At 43.5% G+C, this 18,130-nt stretch overlaps 1 protein-coding gene across 2 annotated transcripts in view; it reads left to right on the top strand.

The window, feature by feature from the left end:
• Positions 1–17,339, top strand: part of SYNPR (synaptoporin) — a 268,069-nt gene extending 250,730 nt beyond the window's left edge. For both annotated transcript variants that reach the window (XM_036331678.1, XM_036331679.1), the window contains 2 exons: positions 10,577–10,768; positions 15,665–17,339. In XM_036331678.1, coding sequence (XP_036187571.1) covers positions 10,577–10,768; positions 15,665–15,922 — 450 coding nt within the window. In that variant the 3' untranslated portion in view covers positions 15,923–17,339. The remainder of the gene's footprint in view (positions 1–10,576; positions 10,769–15,664) is intronic.
• Positions 17,340–18,130: the final 791 nt, after the last annotated feature.

Below are 18,130 nucleotides of genomic sequence, written 5' to 3'. Positions count from 1 at the left end.
TGAAAAGAGGGGTTATGACTTCATAAAGTCCCAAGTGCGAGGGATAAGCAGGAAGAGACTCTCAAAGAGAACTTAACTTGGGCAGTAGTGCTGACCATCGGATCTCCCATCTAAAAGATTTAAAAATGAACAAAGGCGAGGTTTCCCTTAACCATGCCTAGCCAAAGAGATTTAGAAGTACCCCGTCCAGTGGGACTTCTTCTCATGTGTATACTGTAAATGGATACACAGAGCCCAGAGCTGTATCTTAATAAAATAACCATCCAAGGGCCTGGCTGGCCTGTGCCTGAGCTTCCTGAGCTCTCCGAGCAGGCCCACCAAGCGGATGCTGAGCCGGTGGACATTCTGCCATCAGGGATGCTGGAATTCCAGGTTTCCAGTCTGGGGCCCCACTAAATGCATCTACCACCTTCCAGCCAGGTCCTGGGTGTTCCGCATGACACGCCCCCACCTCTAAATCAGTAAGTCCCTCTCCCGATCCTCTCTTCCTTCAATCCAGCTGCGCTTCCATAATCCAGACTACTGTCACCCCTTGTGGAAGTGTGACCACCATCTCCTACTTCTCTCCTCGTCCTCCCAGCAAATCCAACTTCCCCGGAGCTGGATAAATGCCTTTGTCATCACATCCTATAAAGGGTCTCTGGCCCTAAAACATAAAGAACTGCTGTTGAAGTAATTTCAAGCAAATTAATTAAGACTTCCTTTCTCTAGATTGATAACCCGCCAGGCTCTCTCCCACCTCAGAGCTCTCATGCGGGCGCTTCCCCCTGCCTCCACCCAGATAGCCACACGCTGGCTCCCTTATTGTCTTCAGGTCTTTCATCAAACCTGCCTTTTAATAAGGTTTCCCTGGCCACCCAACCTAGGATTTAGTACTCACTCTCCCATCATATCAGTTCCTGTCCTTGCCCTGTGTTGTTTTTTTCTCATGTAACACTTACCACTATCCAAACCACTAATACTTCACTTATTTACCATGTTCGTTGTCTATCATGATATGATATTATGAGCGGCACTTAACAGGAGCAGCTCATTCCACAAGAAAGTGCGTGCTGCGGGCAGGGATTCTGTCCGCTTTTGTCCACTGTGTCCCAGTGTCTAGAAGGTCACTTGACACACGGTGAAAAGTGATGTGTGATCAGTGCTGTTTACTGATTTTTTGTTTGTTTGTTTTTGGTGTTTTGTATCATTTTGGATTATCTAACTAATTTTCCTAGTTCTCACTTGAAGAACATAAGTAACTTCAGATTCTTTTTGCGGTTGGTTCCTCATATCTAGCTATAAAAACAAATAAGCAAACAAAAAAGTTGTTATCTATCATTTTAAGGAAGAACACTCTTTTGCCTTAGTTTTGAATACCGAGAGTGGGGTGGAGGACTGTTCTATTTTTAAATTATTAAAAATGAATTAAGAATTTTCATTTGAAAGGTCTTCCTATTCATGCTTAATATTTTAGTATATGTGCTGCCAAAGTGAGCAGCATTCATGCTTCAAAATAGCTATTATGTGACCCAGCTGAGCGAGGAGCTCGCTAACGGCTGAGGTGAAATTAGTCCTCGCATCCATTTTGTATTTAGAAACAAAGAAGTCAGTGAATATTAGAAAACCAAAACTCTTTATTTTAATTACTTTTTGTTAATAAGTAAAAATCATCAAAACCTCTGTAGAATAGAACTCAGACTTTTGAGAATGTTCCCCTTGTCTTGAGGAAAATATATTTGTTTTGATAAAATGTGGGTGATTCAGTAAATACAACATTATTTGTGGGAAAGTGCATGTCTTTGCCAAAATGCATGGAATTAAGTGCCCTGGGGCAACAAAAAATGTGACTCGGAAAAATACTTTAATAACTATTCCTTGCTCGTAGCAATACAACCCTAAGTCAGGCGTGGCCCGTGGGGAGTGGACCGGCAGAGTAGAGCCAGTGCACCGTGGGAGGAAGTGCCCACAGAGCCAGGCACACAGCAGCACGAGTGCCTCCGAGGCAGGACCTCAGCTGGGCAGCTGCTGCCTGGCTTCCAAGAAGCCGGAGCATGAACCCAATGCAAACGTCAGCCTTTATTAACATGTCAGCTACTGAGGTTTAGCCACCACTCTCAGTCAGTCCTGAAGGCCAGGGGGTTGTTCTCATTCTAGACCTGCTTTGGAAATGCACTCTTGACCATGAAATCTCATTGTTAAACAGTTCTGCCCTGTGTCTCCTGGGAATAATAACGCCAGCAGCTAATATTTATTGAGTATCTGTCATATGCCAGGCATGGAATGAGTGTTTACATATTACATCTCACTTAATCAGAACAATTTTATGAGATAGTAATTATCCCCCATTTACAGATGGGGGAACTAAGGGAGAGGGGGCTGAGGGATCGTGGCTAAAGTCATTCAATGAGTCAGAGAAGAAGAATCCAGAGCTGTAGTGATTACCCCTGTGCTCTACTGCCCTCCTGGCGCCTGGAAACCGGAGAGATGGGGAAGCAAGCGGGGAGGAGGGATCTGCAAGGGCGTTTAAGCTGCATACTAACTCAGCAGCAAGGCTCCCCCAGCCTCCATTCCAAATTGCTTCAAAGGAGCACTAGATTGAGACCCATTATTTTCCAACCTTTGAGGAAAGTGGGCTGGGAGGTTGTCACTAACACAAAACAAAAAACCTCAAGGCCAGTCCAAACCAACAACACAACACTGTGTGCATTTGACGTATTCTCACTCATTCAGCGATATGTTTTTATAAAAGAAAGGGGTGAGGGGAGCAAAAGATAACACGACACACACAAGACAGATCTAGAGAACAAGGGGAGCCAGCATCTCCAGCCGCAGGCCTGCCTGCCATCCCCCGGAAAGATCGGCACAGCTGCCGGGTCCCTCAGCTCCTCCGTGGTCCTCGCGGTGAGAGCAGCCCCCTGAACTGCCGCATTTCCATGTGCCAAGGGCCGCGCTCTTCATCCCTGCCCCCAAACACAAGCCCACACTGGTGTGTGCACAAAGCAAGACGCACTCACTATGGGAGATTCGAAAGGTTTATCAAAGGTTATTTGGAACCAGGCCGGCATGGCTCAGTGGTTGAGTGTCGACCTATGAACCAGGAGGTCACGGTTCGATTCCTAGTCGGGGCACATGCCTGGGTTTCGGGCTGGATCCCCAATGTGGGGTATGCAGGAGGCATGATTCTCTCTCCATTTATGTTTCTTTCTTTCCCTCTCTCATCCATTTATGATCATGATTCTCTCTCATTCATTTATGTTTCTTTCCCTCTCCCTTCCTCTCTGAAATGAATAGAAATACATATTTTTAAAAGGTTATTTGGACTCTTGATGACTTTCTCATTACAAAAGGCTTTTAGCACGCATCTTCACATGTGTATGATTCAACACTCAGACTTTCACCACATTTTCAAAGATAATCGTTGTTGCAAGTATGCATTTATTTTTAGCGTAAGCTACACACCATACCTTACAGGTACCATAATTCTGCGTTCTCTCAAAAATCATCAAAGTCCTTGCGCCGTGTTTATTTCCCAGGTGTTTTCCAGTGCCCTGGTGCACAAATAGCATGGGGGTGGTTCCTGCAATATGGGACCAGGAGGGTGCGTGCGTACCTCCAGAATGAGGTACAGCCTGCTTTGTGCACTTAAAAAAACAAAAACAAAACAACAACAAAATTCTTTCTATTCGGTTTCATTTTGGAGATAGTAAAAAAAAAATTTCTAAAGACATGATACGATATTATAAGCAGCTCGTAAGGGCATCTCTGCCAACTGGTACAAGGCTATTACATCTTCAGCTAATTTCTGCAAATTTGTGTGGAATCAGGGTCCTTATTGTGATTAAGAACATCATATGTAGACCCTTCATTTTTGTAATATCTAATTGTTCCTCTCATCAACAGGATGCAATATGGCATATAATGGGATCTCATTATAGCAGATTTTAATATAGCTCAGGTCAAACGGTGCCCACGCAGCAGAACTGCTCACAGCCAGATTCTAATGTGCAGTTTGGTGGAGCGCATGTTATTGCACTGCTGTCTGATGCTGTTAGTCCTAACTCCCGACACTCAGCTCCACAGCTTTTATTAAGCAGCCAGTTTGGGGGGGGGGGGGGCGGGGGCGGGAGGTGAAGGGGAGAGACAAAAACAGCCCAGCTAGTGTGGCTCAGTGGTTGAGCGTTGACCTATGAACCAGGAGGTTATGTTTCGATTCTCGGTCAGGGCACATGTCCAGGTTGTGGGTTCAATCCCCAGTGGGGGTTGTGCAGGAGGCAGCCGATTCTCTCTCATCATTGATGCTTCTGTCTCGCTCTCTCCCTCTCCCTTCCTTTCTGAAATCAATAAATATGTTTTTCAAAAAGGGAAAAATAAGATAAAAACTGCTTCTCTGAATTTTCTTTGCTTGTACAAGGGATGTGTGCTCTATCGGCTTGGAAGTGTTAGGTATAACACTGGAAGGGGTGTTGCAGGAGTTGTGAAGACACAGGACACCATGCAGGGAGGCATAATCTTAGCAAAGCCTGGATGAGCGACAGCCCCGGCTCCAGAACCAAACTGTGTTTGTATCCTGATTAGGCTGCTGGCTGGCTGGTGACCTTGGGTAGCTTACTTAACCTCTCTGTGCCTCTATAGCCTCCCCTGTTAATCGACGGTAGTGACAGCACCCGCCTTATCACTGAGAATTAAATGAAGATAACACTGAGCAGAGTGTGTGCTATGTAGAAGCTCCTCAATAAATGGTAGAAGGCAGCAAGCAACAAGAGACTAATCTGAAAAGGGAACTGGGAACGTGAGACCGACCTATGATGATGAGGCCGAGCGGCAGCGTGTGCAGTGCTGCGGAGAGCCCGCTGGAGTGGGGCCGTGGAGAGCAGAGGTGCCCGTGGCCGGGGACGTTTTGTGGAGGGAGTTTCCTCCTAGGCTAGGACCTTGCTTCTCAACGTTTGTCCCCGGACCAGCAGCCCTGGTGTCACTCGGAAGCACAGACTCTCAGGCCCCCTCCAGAACACTGAATGGGAATCTGCAGCTCAACACGAGGCCTGGCAGACAGTGGACACGCCTTGCTTCTCGAAGCCTGCCACTCCCTCTCAGCACAGACATGAGCACAAACAAATCACACAGGGCAGCGGGACACTGGACTCCCAAAACGCCCGCCGGAAAGAACTGCGCATGTTACACTCTCACAGTTATATGTTGGAAATAGGACAGAAGTGGCAAAACGAAGCCCACTCAGCTAGGTGAGGCCTGAAACCTAAGTTACAGTGCAACTAATATTTATGCCTAACAGGGCAAGAATCACAAATATATATTTTATCCAGCCTGAAAATGAAAACCAAGAGAACAAAGGATCAGCCTCCTTACGAGGGTTTGAGCAGAAGTCCCCGAACCACCAGCTTACAAGAACACGCACCCCCTAGAGACTCTAGACCTCCTAATGTGGCTCAGTGGTTGAGCGTTGACCTATGAACCAGGAGATTATGTTTCAATTCTCGGTCAGGACACATGCCCAGGTTGAGGGTTCAATCCCCAGTGGGGGTTGTGCAGGAGGCAGCCGGTTCTCTCTCATCATTGATGTTTCTGTCTCTCTTTCTGAAATCAATAAATATATTTTTTGATTAGGGCCTAGGATGCAATGACGTTGCAGTTCCATGGGTCCGCCCATCCATCCTCCTGTTCACACATCAAACAACGCAGCGTTTCATCGAGAGACACTGTACACCACACACACTGCAGAGGGACAGCCGCTCCCCCAGCTCCAGGCCCACCTTGCACTTGCACTTGCACACGTGTGCCTCCCTCTGTCCCATGCACCCAGCCCAAACCTTGCCACCAGAGACGTGGAATCTTTGACGTGGAGCAAACATCACAAGAAGTGGGATAAGAACCGAACGGAAGAACTGATGGTGAAAATAATCTCCGTCATTTACCAGGGGCCTGGCTGTGTAAGATATTGTCCCACAGATTATCCTCATTTTTTTCATCTTGCAGTAACTATCTAAGATAAGCCACTACTTCTCTACTATTTCAGTCGAGGAAATAAAGATCTATAAGGTCAAAGAAATTGTCCAAGGCCACGCAGCCAAGGAGCAGCATAACCGAGACTCAAACCAGGTCTCTTTCCCTCCAACTGATTGAGGAACGCCAACCACTGTCGGTCCAAGAGCCACCTTTGTGAAGAAGGCATCTAATTTGTAATTCAAATGTAATATTCTCCTCACTGGCACTTCCTATGCTGAGTGGGGCATGCAAAGGACTTTTCTGAAGTCGAGCTGGATTTTAGCTGCGGATGGCAAAGTGCAGAACAGTTTCCTCCTTGGTATTTCAGAAGTTCTTCATTCTAACCATCTGTTGCGGGCTGACAGATGGGTTGATCCATGACAGGATAATGGGTCTTCAATTCTAGAAAGGCATAAGGAATGCTTAAAAAATAGCAGCTCTTTTCATGAACCTAACTGAGCTAACACCTCTTGCTCACTTGCAAAAAAAAAATATTTGTGGGAGGGAAGTGTGAAATATAATCATAATCATTCCCCTAAACAGAAGATTTCTCACTATTGCCAAAGGTCAAATCCAGTAAAATATGCCTATTCTAAAATTATACTAACGTTTTCAAATCCACCGTTTAAAAGGGTACACAGGGCAAAGGGGAAAGGTATGCATAAAGAAAAATAATAGCCCTAACCGGTTTGGCTCAGTGGATAGAGCGTCGGCCTGCGGACTAAAGGGTCCCAGGTTCGACTCCAGCCAAGGGCACATGCCCTGGTTGCTGGCTCGATCCCCCTAGTAGGGAGCGTGCAGGAGGCAACCAATCAATGATTCTCTTTCATCATTGATGTTTCTCTCTCTCTCTCTCTCCCTTCCTCTCTGAAATCAATAAAAAGATATATTAAAAAAAGAAAAAAAAGAAAAACAATGCCCTCCCTCCCCCTCCCCCCCAAAAAACAACCCTTATTCCATCCCTATCTTTCAGTCACTTCATTTTTTTATAGGCAGCCAGTGTTAGAGTTTCTTATATCTTTGAGATAATTTAAGGAACAGGCCAATTTTTGAAATCCAAATGCTTTTCCCTCTAAGTGACTCAGCCAAATGTGAAGTCTCTATCCTTTCTCCTCCATTCAGGGGTATTTATGAGAACTTGTATATGTGGCAGATATTTGGCGAGGCACAGGGACACAAGTGCTTCAGACTGTCCCCTCCCCAAGGAAACACTACAGTCCATGAATGAGACCAACTTGGGAACAGACTTGGGCTAGCACAGGCTCTGTGCCTCCTGAGTGAGCATTGATCAGAGCAGTGGCTCATTCTCTCAGGCAGAACGTCTTCAAATGGCCTTGCATGTCTTAACCCAGCCACCCAGCTCTTTTCCAATCATGCACTGCAGCCAGATAAAATATTCACACACACACACACACACACGCATGTGCCTGGTTGTCGCAAAGTATTATTGAAGCTCTACGTATAAAGAACCACTGGCTCAAAATTTAGACTGTATTAGCAAAATTTTGGCCATATGAATTTAACCTCAGCATGAATCTATTTTCAAAAGAACATCAGAATACAGATTGGAAAAAAAAAAAAAACAACCAAGTCATTGCAGCTGAATTTATGGTCCAACATCATTCACCATGAAAAATCCATCGATGCCATCATCTTCACCACCATCATCATCCCACCCGTTAACTCAACACTTAGAACGTTCCCATCTCCATGCTTAACGTGTTTACTTAAATTTAATTTCCACAACAATCCTTTGAGTTAGGCAGTCCTATTTCATGTTACAGATAGAGACACTGAAGCCCAGAGAGCTGTAAAACCCCTGACCATTTTGCTTTCTTGCATTATTTCCAGCCACACAAATCAACTCTTCCCTGCCCTGTCTGGGAGGTAATTGGTGGTGCAGAACAGTAAGTTAACAGGATTATGTTTTCAAAGGAGTCATTGACAGCCCGGATTTATCTCGGCAGTTCCTCCCACTCTAAGGTTATGTAATTCTGGAGGAGGAGATGCGCATTTTTTTTCCAGTTTCAGGGAAGGTGATGGCAAGAGAGCATAGAGCCGGGTTCAGAAGGTGGTATCTGGAAGGTCTGCCGGCATTTTCTGAGTCAAAATTTCTCCGTGTAACTTCCTTGAAACGATTTCCTATAATACACATCCATTTTAAAGTATAGGTTAGTGGTGGGGACAACTTAAAAATATTTAGACAAATTAAGAAATGACTTTAGATTATCTGATATTTTAATTATCCATGACTTTACTGTTTGCCATTGTATGGAGGGGAAAGATATCTCTTTCTTAAAAAGTGTGTGTGTGTGTGTGTGTGTGTGTGTGTGTAGTGTTATCTCATATACATCTGAGTCCCAAGTTTTATATACATTAAAGACTGTGGTGGCGGAGTTTTGTTCACATGATGAGAGAACATTGTACCTCAGGGTACCCATGGAAGGTCAAGTTCAGATCTGGCCACTTTTGACTCTGAGCCTCCTGCCACACCCCTGTCCACCTCCAGTCCTTTCATCTGCAGGCAGCCTTTCATCTGCAGATGTGTTCACAAGGCCCAGATGTTTCATGTCAGCTAGACAAAGCTGGTGGGTAATTGCCTAGATTTTAGCATTTTCACCTTGTTGCTTCAATGGTAGCCCCCCAAATATTTTGGAAGAGCTAACAAATACGTAAAAATCAAAGAGGTGGATAAGATGTTCAGTAGCATCTCCAAGTTTCCAGATTGTTTGGAATTGGTGTTTCAGGATTCTTAAAATATATTCCCAGAAGTGGAATTGTTAAGTCAAGAGGTAGGTCCATTTTTTATTCTTTGAAGAAACTCCATACTGTTCTCCACAGTGGCTGCACCAGTCTGCATGCCCACCAGCAGTGCACGAGGGTTCCCTTTTTTCCACATCCTCACCAGCACTTAATGTTTTTTTGATTTATTGATGGTAGCCATTCTGACAAGTATGAGCTGATATCTAATTGTGATTTAATTTTGCATTTTTCTGATGATTAGTGATGTTTAGCATTTTTTCATATGTCTCTTGGCCATCTGTATGTCCTCTTTGGAGAAGTGTCTATTCAGGTCCTTTGCATATTTTTTAAAAATATTTTTTTATTGATTTCAGAGAGGAAGGGAAAGAGAGATAGAAACACCAATGATGAGAATCATTGATCGGGTGCCTCTTGCACATCCCACATTGGAATGGAACCTGCAACCTGGGCATGTGTCCTGACCAGGAATCGAACTGTGACCTCCTGGTTCATAAATCAACGCTCAATCCCTGAACCATGCCAGCCAGGCATTTGCCCATTTTTTAATTGGATTATTTATCTTCCTTTTGTTGAGTTGTATAACTTCTTTATGTATTTTGGAAATTAACCCCTGCTGAAGTCCTGGACAGTGACTCCCACCCCTGCCACCTCTAAATTTTGAGGGAGGATATCATTGGAAACTTGGAGATGTTTCTTGAAAGTATTCATCCTCTTATGTCATAGCAATTTTGCTTGAAGTGAATAAAGAAGCTTCTTTCCTCTGAACTCATATCAGACGGTTTTCTAAGTCAGACAGATCATATTTGCATTCTGCTCTACTGCTTTCCATGTGTTACCTGATGTACCTGGGCCTCAGTTTCCTCATCTTAAAAATGGCACTAAAATGCTGTCTAACATGACACTTTTATGAATAATTTCATATAAAATCTCTCAAAAGCACTCAAAGCATTATAGCTATTATTGTCCCCCACTTAGCACAGTCCCAAGCATGCTGTAGATAATGCATAGGCTTGTTAAAAGAATGAATGTATGAATGAATGAATAAATATTACCATTCAGAAATCTTTACCAATCAGCAAATCTCTTTAAATATTTGAAACCATCATAGCATGGTAGTTAAGAACATGGGCTCAGGAGTTGTGTTGTCTGGGTTTGAATTCTCATACCATCACTGATCGTCCATGCGGATCTCAGACAAGCTGTTCAGCCCTTCTGTGTGAGTTTGCCATGTGCAAATGGGATCGTGATTGCAACCTCCTTACAGGGGTCTTGTGGGAGCAATTAGGTGAGGGTTATAAGTACTTAACATTATTCCGGGGCTATAGTAAGCATTTAAGAAAAATATTACTATTATTACTTACTAGAGGCCTGGTTCACAAAATTTGTGAGTGGTACGGTCCCTAGGCCTGGCCTGCAATCAGGGCCATCTTTCCAGGCTGCCTGCAGCTGGCCCTGCCTGCCCCCCACCCTTCCCCACTGCCACCCACCCCAGTTCCCTGTTCACCATAGGGCGATCAGAGCCTGCCAGCTGGAGAAAGGGACCGAGAGGTGGTCAGTGCGCCTCATAGTGACTGGTCAAGCAGTCGTTCTGGTCATTCCGCTGTTAGGGTCAATTTGCACATTACCCTTTTATTATATAGGACTTTATAGAAATATAAGTGTAATATCACAAAACTTTGTTGTTGTTGTTGTTGTTTATCAACTTTTCCTTGGTTTCATTGCTATGGGATCTTGGAATTTTCCAGAAGACAAACCAAACAGTTGTATAAACTAAATGATTTGTTTCTAAAATTCACATTTCTTTCACTGTTTTATCTTCCTGTTTGTTCTATAGGACTTCATCGTCACTGTAGTCTTTTCGTTCTTGTGGTTGGTGGGTTCATCAGCATGGGCGAAAGGATTGTCTGATGTCAAGGTCGCAACGGATCCCAAAGAAGTGTTGTTACTGATGTCAGCCTGCAAACAGCCATCCAACAAGTGCATGGCTGTCCACAGCCCCGTGATGTCCAGCTTAAACACGTCTGTGGTATGTTCCCACCTGTGCTTTATCTCCCAATTCTTTGTTTGCCTGTCAAGTGAATAAAACAGCTCAGAAGTCATCTTGGAAGTTTCTGCCTCCAAAACTAGGCTGTTCTAACAGGTGATATTTCACTCCCTGTGCAAGCTGACCCTTTGGTCCTGACGTTACTATTGTCAGAACCCATAGACTTCAATGCTGCCAATTACAAAGTTCTTAATAAGAGCTCAGCAGGAATTGGCAGCTGTTGCTTGGATGACAGTCAAATCAAAATTCTAAGCCCGAAGCAGATATAAAATCTGAATGTTAAGGCTGAAGCCTGCCAGAAGTTAAAAATGAATATTTGATGGCCTAAAGGTTACTGGGAAGAAAACATTGTTCAAGCCACACAGAGCTAGAATACATCCAATTGATTGTCTAAAGAAAAATGCCCAGACTTGGTAGGCGACAGAAAGAAATGCATTGTATAAGAAAGCACTTACAAATGTTATGGTGACTTTTTATCTTTTCTCTGCTCCCAGTTTATTTGCTTGATAACTTCAGAAAAGCTGAACTATATTAGTTAAACAAAGTCAGATATTCTCATCAGATCGATAGCTCTTACAGGACGACAGAAAACCTGACAGGCAGTAGGTTGCTAAATTGGATTCTTCCTGTATGAGTGTAAGAAGTTGTGTTATTCCAAAGAAAGAAACTATGTCTGAGGAAGACAGAAGCTATACTGGCAACAAAAAGAACAGTAGTTATCGGAAAATAAATGACTCAGCAGAGCTGGCTGAAGGAACAACATTCTTTAGCAGCCCCCGAAAATAATTTTCTTTGCATCGAGGTTAATTTATGCTCCTGCAGCTTTCTGAAATTTAATCTGAGAAGGTTTATAAGAAGGGAGGAGGGTTGCTCATCGGCTCCTGGTGGCTGGGCTGTGAATCTTGCCTGGGTAAAATGGTGAACATGGAAACAGACTATGTATTAGTGTCTCATAGTCATTTAAAAAAATTTTTATTGGTAATTTTTTATTGGCTGCTTCCCACATGCCCTCTTCCCAGGATCCAATTCAGTACCTGGGTATGTGCCCTGACCAGGCATCCAACCCTGTTATAGTTATAGATCCATATCAGTTAAGGTCTTCCAGTTCCTAGTGACAGAAAACTCCATTCACACTGGTTACTGCAAAACAATCCTCATGTCCCTACAGTCTGTTCTTCGTACCTTCACTTCTAGCACCAACATCTGTGTGCATTAGAATGTTAGGGTTGCAAGTAACAGAAACTGACTCTGACTCACTTCATCAGGAAAATTAGTGGCGCAGGAAACTGATGAGACCCGAAGAAACAGGCTCTACACACAGCAGGGTCCAGGGCAGGATCAAGGTTTCAGGTGTCGGGTACCAAAAAAAGGTCCCATCAAGGTGCTGTTGATGGCAAGTGGCATAGCTCTGCTCTAAATGCAGAGTCTCTGGAGAGAGCTCCGCAAGGGCAATCACATCCCTATTCCCAAAAGCAGAAGGACAGTATGTTAGTCTGAAAAGCATAGCCATTTTTCTTCCTTGCAAACTCATTCAGCTCCGAATCATACTGGGCTAGCTTTTACCAAAAATAAAAATAATTGAAAAAATACTAAAAATGTCTCTTCCAAAGGCAGGACCCTGGAAGGCTGGCAGGAAATGGGACAGTTCCCACCCTCCCTCCCCCATCTCTGATGCTGCCTGCATGGCTGCCACAGGATTCCCTGTTATCAAATGGAAGTTTTTCTTTTTTCTGCTCACACAGGAGAAGACTACCACTGTACAGTTTCTGTGTTTATATTTCTTTTTACAGAAATGTCTCGGACTGAGAAAAAGCCACTCAGGTCTAACCCCAGATTTCTGGTAGAATCTCATTAGCTCATCTTGGGCCAAAATAACTATATTTTGTAACTGGGTAACAATTTACTTTCTTCAAAGCACTTTGGCATCTATAATTTCTCCATAACACTGATAGGTAGGCATACCATCCAGCTATTCCAGATGCAGGGAGCTGAGGCGGGGGGCTTTGCATAAGATTTCTCGAGCAGTGACAGCAATGCCAGACTAGAGCCAATTTCTCCTAATGCTGTCGCCACTGACGTGGTGAAGGGCTGGGTTTTGCAGTGAATCTGCAGGCATTTGAATTCTGGCTCCACTGTTCAATAACTGACTGTTCTTAGGCAAATTTAGTAAGCTTCCTAAACTTAGTTATGTTGTCTACAAAATCTATAGTTTTTCATCATCTATAAAATGGGGATATTATAAAAGAGACCTCACAAGACTGTTGAAAGGATTTGATGCAATAATATGTAAGTACTTATCATAGTGCCCGGCATGTGGCAAATGTTCAGTAAGTTTCCAAGGAAAGCTGCTACAAAAAGTGCATTTATTTCCTTAAATCTCACATAGTGTTAGGACCTCACAGGGGAAAGAAAAGAGTGTTTTTTACTCTCTCAACTGTCCTTACCAAGGTTCATTGCCCTTCTATCCATGATTTCCACTTTGTGTCACCAGTCTCACTATAGGCGATCTTGACACATTTCAGTTCATCCATATTTCATCTCCCCTCTCTCATGGTACCTGGTGTCTCTCTCTTGTCCGTCCTCACATCTGAGCTTGAATCAAAATCCTCACTCCAGTTTCAGTGGCAAGAAAATATTCAAGAGCCTGTGTGCCCCTAAAATGTGCCAGCCTCAAGGCCTGCTATCTCTGTGATATGAATGGAGTAAGACATCGCTGTTCCTTAGATATGGGCACATTGATTACATTCTTAATTTAAGTTGCATTTCCCTGATTTCCAGGTTCTTCTTGAGCATTCCTTTTTTAGCAACCAAGTAGTATCAGGGGAAAGATAGAGACCAATAACTAGAAAACAGTTAAAGGTGCAGCCCCCCACAGAGCCATCCATCCATATCTGAAAAGATTCCTTGATAATTTTTCTACTCATATATAATGTTGACAAATTTGTACAGAAGTAAAATTTAACCAAAATCTCCCTTTCAATGGAAAATGTCCTAGTGTACACATAGTTAAAAGGTCCTATATGTAAATTAGTCATATCAGTAATTACCCAATTCATTTTGATGATGCAGCTATTACACTAGTATAAGTGCCTTATTTATGTTTTGTATCTCCCTCAGCAAGGAGCCTAGAGCACAGCACAAAGTAATAGTAAGTAAATATCAGTCAATGTTAAAGGAAAGGAAGAGGTTGGGATAGGAGCGAGGGTTGGAGGAAGGGAGGGAGGGAGGTCTGGACAAACCACTCTTCAATTAGATCAATTAGGGGCCGAGAAACTCAGTTTGGGCTCTTGACAGCTTCAAGAACACGGCCTCACTGTCAAAGCCCTGTTTCTGTTTCTGCTGCCGCAGAAGAGTCGACTGAAAACAATCCATGGAAATACTGCAGGAAGTGGTTCAGAGCACAGCTTAGCACTCGGTCAGCGTTTACTAACGTGCCGGACACTGTCCAGCTGCTCTATGCAACACCTTCCCCCAAGGAAGGAATAATTGTTCGCATTTCATACGATGAGGTTTGGAGGCTAATTGCCTTGTCTGAGGTCAGAGAGCAAGAAATTGCCAAGCCCAGGCCCCTCTGATTCCAAAGCCTGCAGGCACCTGCAAGGCTGACAATCAGTCGGTCTGCCTGATTCACCTGCCGCTAAAAGATGGAAATACTTTGGTAAGTAGGTCCTGCTCCAAGCCCCCAAGACCACTCATCTTGACCATACTAGCTCCCCACTCGCAGCCCCAGGGCATTCTGGACCAACCCCCATTCAGCAACCAAGGGACCAATGTTGACCTAGCAGGACTGGCAACACCCTACTCCAGGGCTATGGCTCAAGTGCATTTTGGCTGGAGTGGTTACTAAACGTACTTTAATGTCACCGTTTTGTATGCTACTGTTGTTACCTGGCTCCAATGGGAGCCATTAACTGACTGCCGGGGGTTAATGTCCAGGGCAGCCATCTGCCTTGGGGAAAGCTGCAGAACCACTGTTTTGTCTGGGCCCCTGGCAGCCATGAACACTTCTGCTCCCATCCAACTCTTCACACCTGGTCACCCGCACAGGACACACCTGGAGAAAAAGAGGAATTTGCACTGCAAAGCCTTACACCCCGTGTTTGAGGAAACATTCCTGCCTCTGAAACCTGCGTTTTGTTCCTACTCTGGTTTCAGTGTTCCCTCCTGAATGCCAGAGGCACGGATGTGCCACCTCTCTGCACGCAATCACATACATGCTCTCTGCATACCCCGTACCACTGTCTCTCCCATACTTCTTCTTCAGGAGTACCTCTAGCCACAAAATGAAGGTAAATTAATGGACCATCATTAAAATGAAAATAATCCTCTACCCCTTCACACGGCGAGGAATGCCCATTTAGAGAGATAGAAGGGAGAGACTCAGTCTACGGAATCAGACAGAACAGGGCTTTGAATCTGAGATCTCATACTTACCAAGTTATGTGACCTTGAACAAGATTCTTAGCCTTGCTTAACCTCAGTTTTCACATTGTTAATATGGATATAATAATGCCACCTTCCACTTAGACTAGCTGATTGATATACATAAACTCCTTTATGCAGTGCCTAACATGTAGTAAGCACTCAACAACAGTCAGATGGCCTCAACATTGAAGGGAAAAGTGATCTTTCATTTTGTGAAATTGAGATTTTTCTTGGGTTTCTGTTCATCTTATTAATTCACTAGAGGCCCAATGCATGAAATTCATGTAAGAGTAGGCCTTCCTTCACCTAGCTGCCGGCACTGGCTTCCCTCTGGCACCCGGGACCTGGGTTTCCCTCACAGCCCTGGCTTCGCCCAGAAGGTTGTCTGGAAGGATGTCTGGTCTAATTAGCATATTACGCTTTTATTATAGATTTGCTTTTGTTCTCCTTTAGGTCTTTGGATTCTTGAACTTCATTCTCTGGGCTGGAAACATCTGGTTTGTTTTCAAGGAGACCGGCTGGCATTCCTCAGGACAAAGGTATCTTCCAGACCCAATGGAGAAGCACTCAAGCAGCTATAACCAAGGCAGGTACAACCAAGACAGCTATGGGTCCGGAGGCGGGTACAGCCAGCAGGAGAGTTTGGGGCCAGCCTCTGATGAGTTTGGCCAACAGTCCAGTGGCCCCGCCTCCTTCAGCAATCCGATTTAACAGGGTAGTATTTGCATTCCTCTGGAGATAGCCTTGCCATCTTCCAGTGGCAGGAGAATCTTTATGCATTTCAATCACTTATTCATGCAGAGAGTGTTGAATGTAAATCAGAGATCTGTAATCCTCATTAAGGCAGAAAGGCTGTGTCATGATAAACGGTACTTAGAGACACGATGACATGAGGAGATATGTGATTCATCAAAGATGGCTAATTGGATATTGTACCTTGTTATATACACAGATACATGGTTGTTTTGTATGTGTGTTGAGATAGTAGAAATATGTTGTAGTTTAAAGTCTCTAGTATGTAATATGCATAAAGTAAATTAAATAGCACTGAGTTTTCCTATGCATTTTGCTGCAAAAGTCATTTTAATGATCTCTATAAGACAATTTGGTGTATCTCAATGTGCATGTATTATTATTTTGAGGTGTAGGCCCTATAGGATTAAGTCTCTAGTATTTGTTTCAGACAGTTACTCTTGGTTTTTTTTTTTTACTTGATAAATCGATACTCATATGATTTAGTGCATGAATAGGCATTTTTCTCACAAAATGAACATTTCAATGGAATTTATGACAATTTTCCAGTTTGCACCATGAATTTGTTAAATGGATGTTCAAAAAAATATTCATACTTTGTATACTTGTAAATTTGTCTCTCTGGCTTCTCCAGTTCTGAATGCATTGTAACTAAGGTTCGGGGTTCTTCTATCCCTATTAGTAGATATTCAGTGTTAATATATGGTGATTACCCAATATATATTCTATTTACTTAGCTAAATATTTACATTCCTGTAACTTTCTATGGTATTTTGTGAATCTTATCCTATGGGCCAAGAACAAAAGGCCCAAGAACTTTTTGTGTTTATAAAGTGCTGTTTTCTTAGAATAATAGAGATGTAGATACCAGAAATCATAGTCAAGAAGCTATTGTTAACATATTAAAGAAGATATTCTGCAGGACCTAAATTACCAACTAAACTTTTAAAACCTATTTATTTATAAAGTTAATACGTTCATCAACTCAATTATTAAAAATTCTCAAGCCTCAACTCAACTTACTAACTCTAATTTGAATGTTACCCATTAATTAGAAATTACTTCCAAAAGCCACTCCATATTCCAAAGAGGGTTCTCATGAAAGATCCCCCAGAATGAATACATTATCAAGAAAATGCCAATCTTCGCTTCTTTGTTTTAACTCAATTGAAACACGAGGGCCCAACAGTGAGGGAAAGCTGTATTTCTAAACAAAAGTTGGTATCAATGTAGTGAACTCATTGTATGATCTGTGATGTTGAAAACATTTAAACACAAAACAATGCTAGATGATATCTGTAAACAATTTCTGGATCCTGTTGGATAAATCTGTATTGTGATATCTATTTGATCTTAATAAAGTTATTGCATACAATGCTGGCTGGATAATGGAGAATCTCAACAATAGAACCTGGTTTAGCTTTAACAATGGAAGAACAAGGGGTAAATGCACAGTGTTTCCAATCTCTTACCCTGTCTTTGTTCCATGAGCACAGGAGTGTTCATTCATTCATTCCACTATTCTGGAACCTTCCATATACCCACCGCTATGCAAGGCACTGAGGTTAGGAGAGTAAGCAAAAGCAGAAACATACCCTACCTGAGAAACTTACATTCTATTCAGAGAGACAGACATTAAATAATCATTCCCCGACTATGCTGTGTGCAACACGGGGAGGCAAGGATTCCCTGAGAACGTTTATCAGAGGGACCTGAGCTAGTTAGGGAGACGTCAGGGAGCTTCAGTCCTGAACATGTGTAGAGTTTCACAAGGACCGGGTTGGGGGAATGACCCAGGCAGAGAGCAGCCTTGCTAAGCTCTCGGATGGCAGGATGGACATGTAGAGTTGCCAGAGGGCGATGAATGGGGGTCTTTGTGAGAAGGTGGCTGCTGATGGGTGTGCGAGGGGAGCCCTATGTGGGGGCTGTGATCCGGAACTCTAAGGGAGAACATTGAAGGGTTTTCAGCAGAGGAGGGATGCGATGCATTCTGGAAAGATCTCAGCGACTGCAGGGTAGAGAGTGGAGTGGAGGAGGGCAGAACAAAGGACATCCTGGAAAAGGAAACAAGCCTTGACTCCTAACATCTCTTGGGCAGTGGGCTGGGAGGGGGAACTGGTCCGATTTCTGCCCCATCCACCTTTCATTTCCTGGGACGGTGTGTGG

The sequence above is a fragment of the Myotis myotis genome, unplaced genomic scaffold, assembly GCF_014108235.1.
Source record: "Myotis myotis isolate mMyoMyo1 unplaced genomic scaffold, mMyoMyo1.p scaffold_m19_p_13, whole genome shotgun sequence".
Lineage (NCBI taxonomy): Eukaryota > Metazoa > Chordata > Mammalia > Chiroptera > Vespertilionidae > Myotis > Myotis myotis.
Note: the sequence above shows the minus strand (reverse complement) of the source record. Positions and strands in the feature narration are given on the sequence as shown.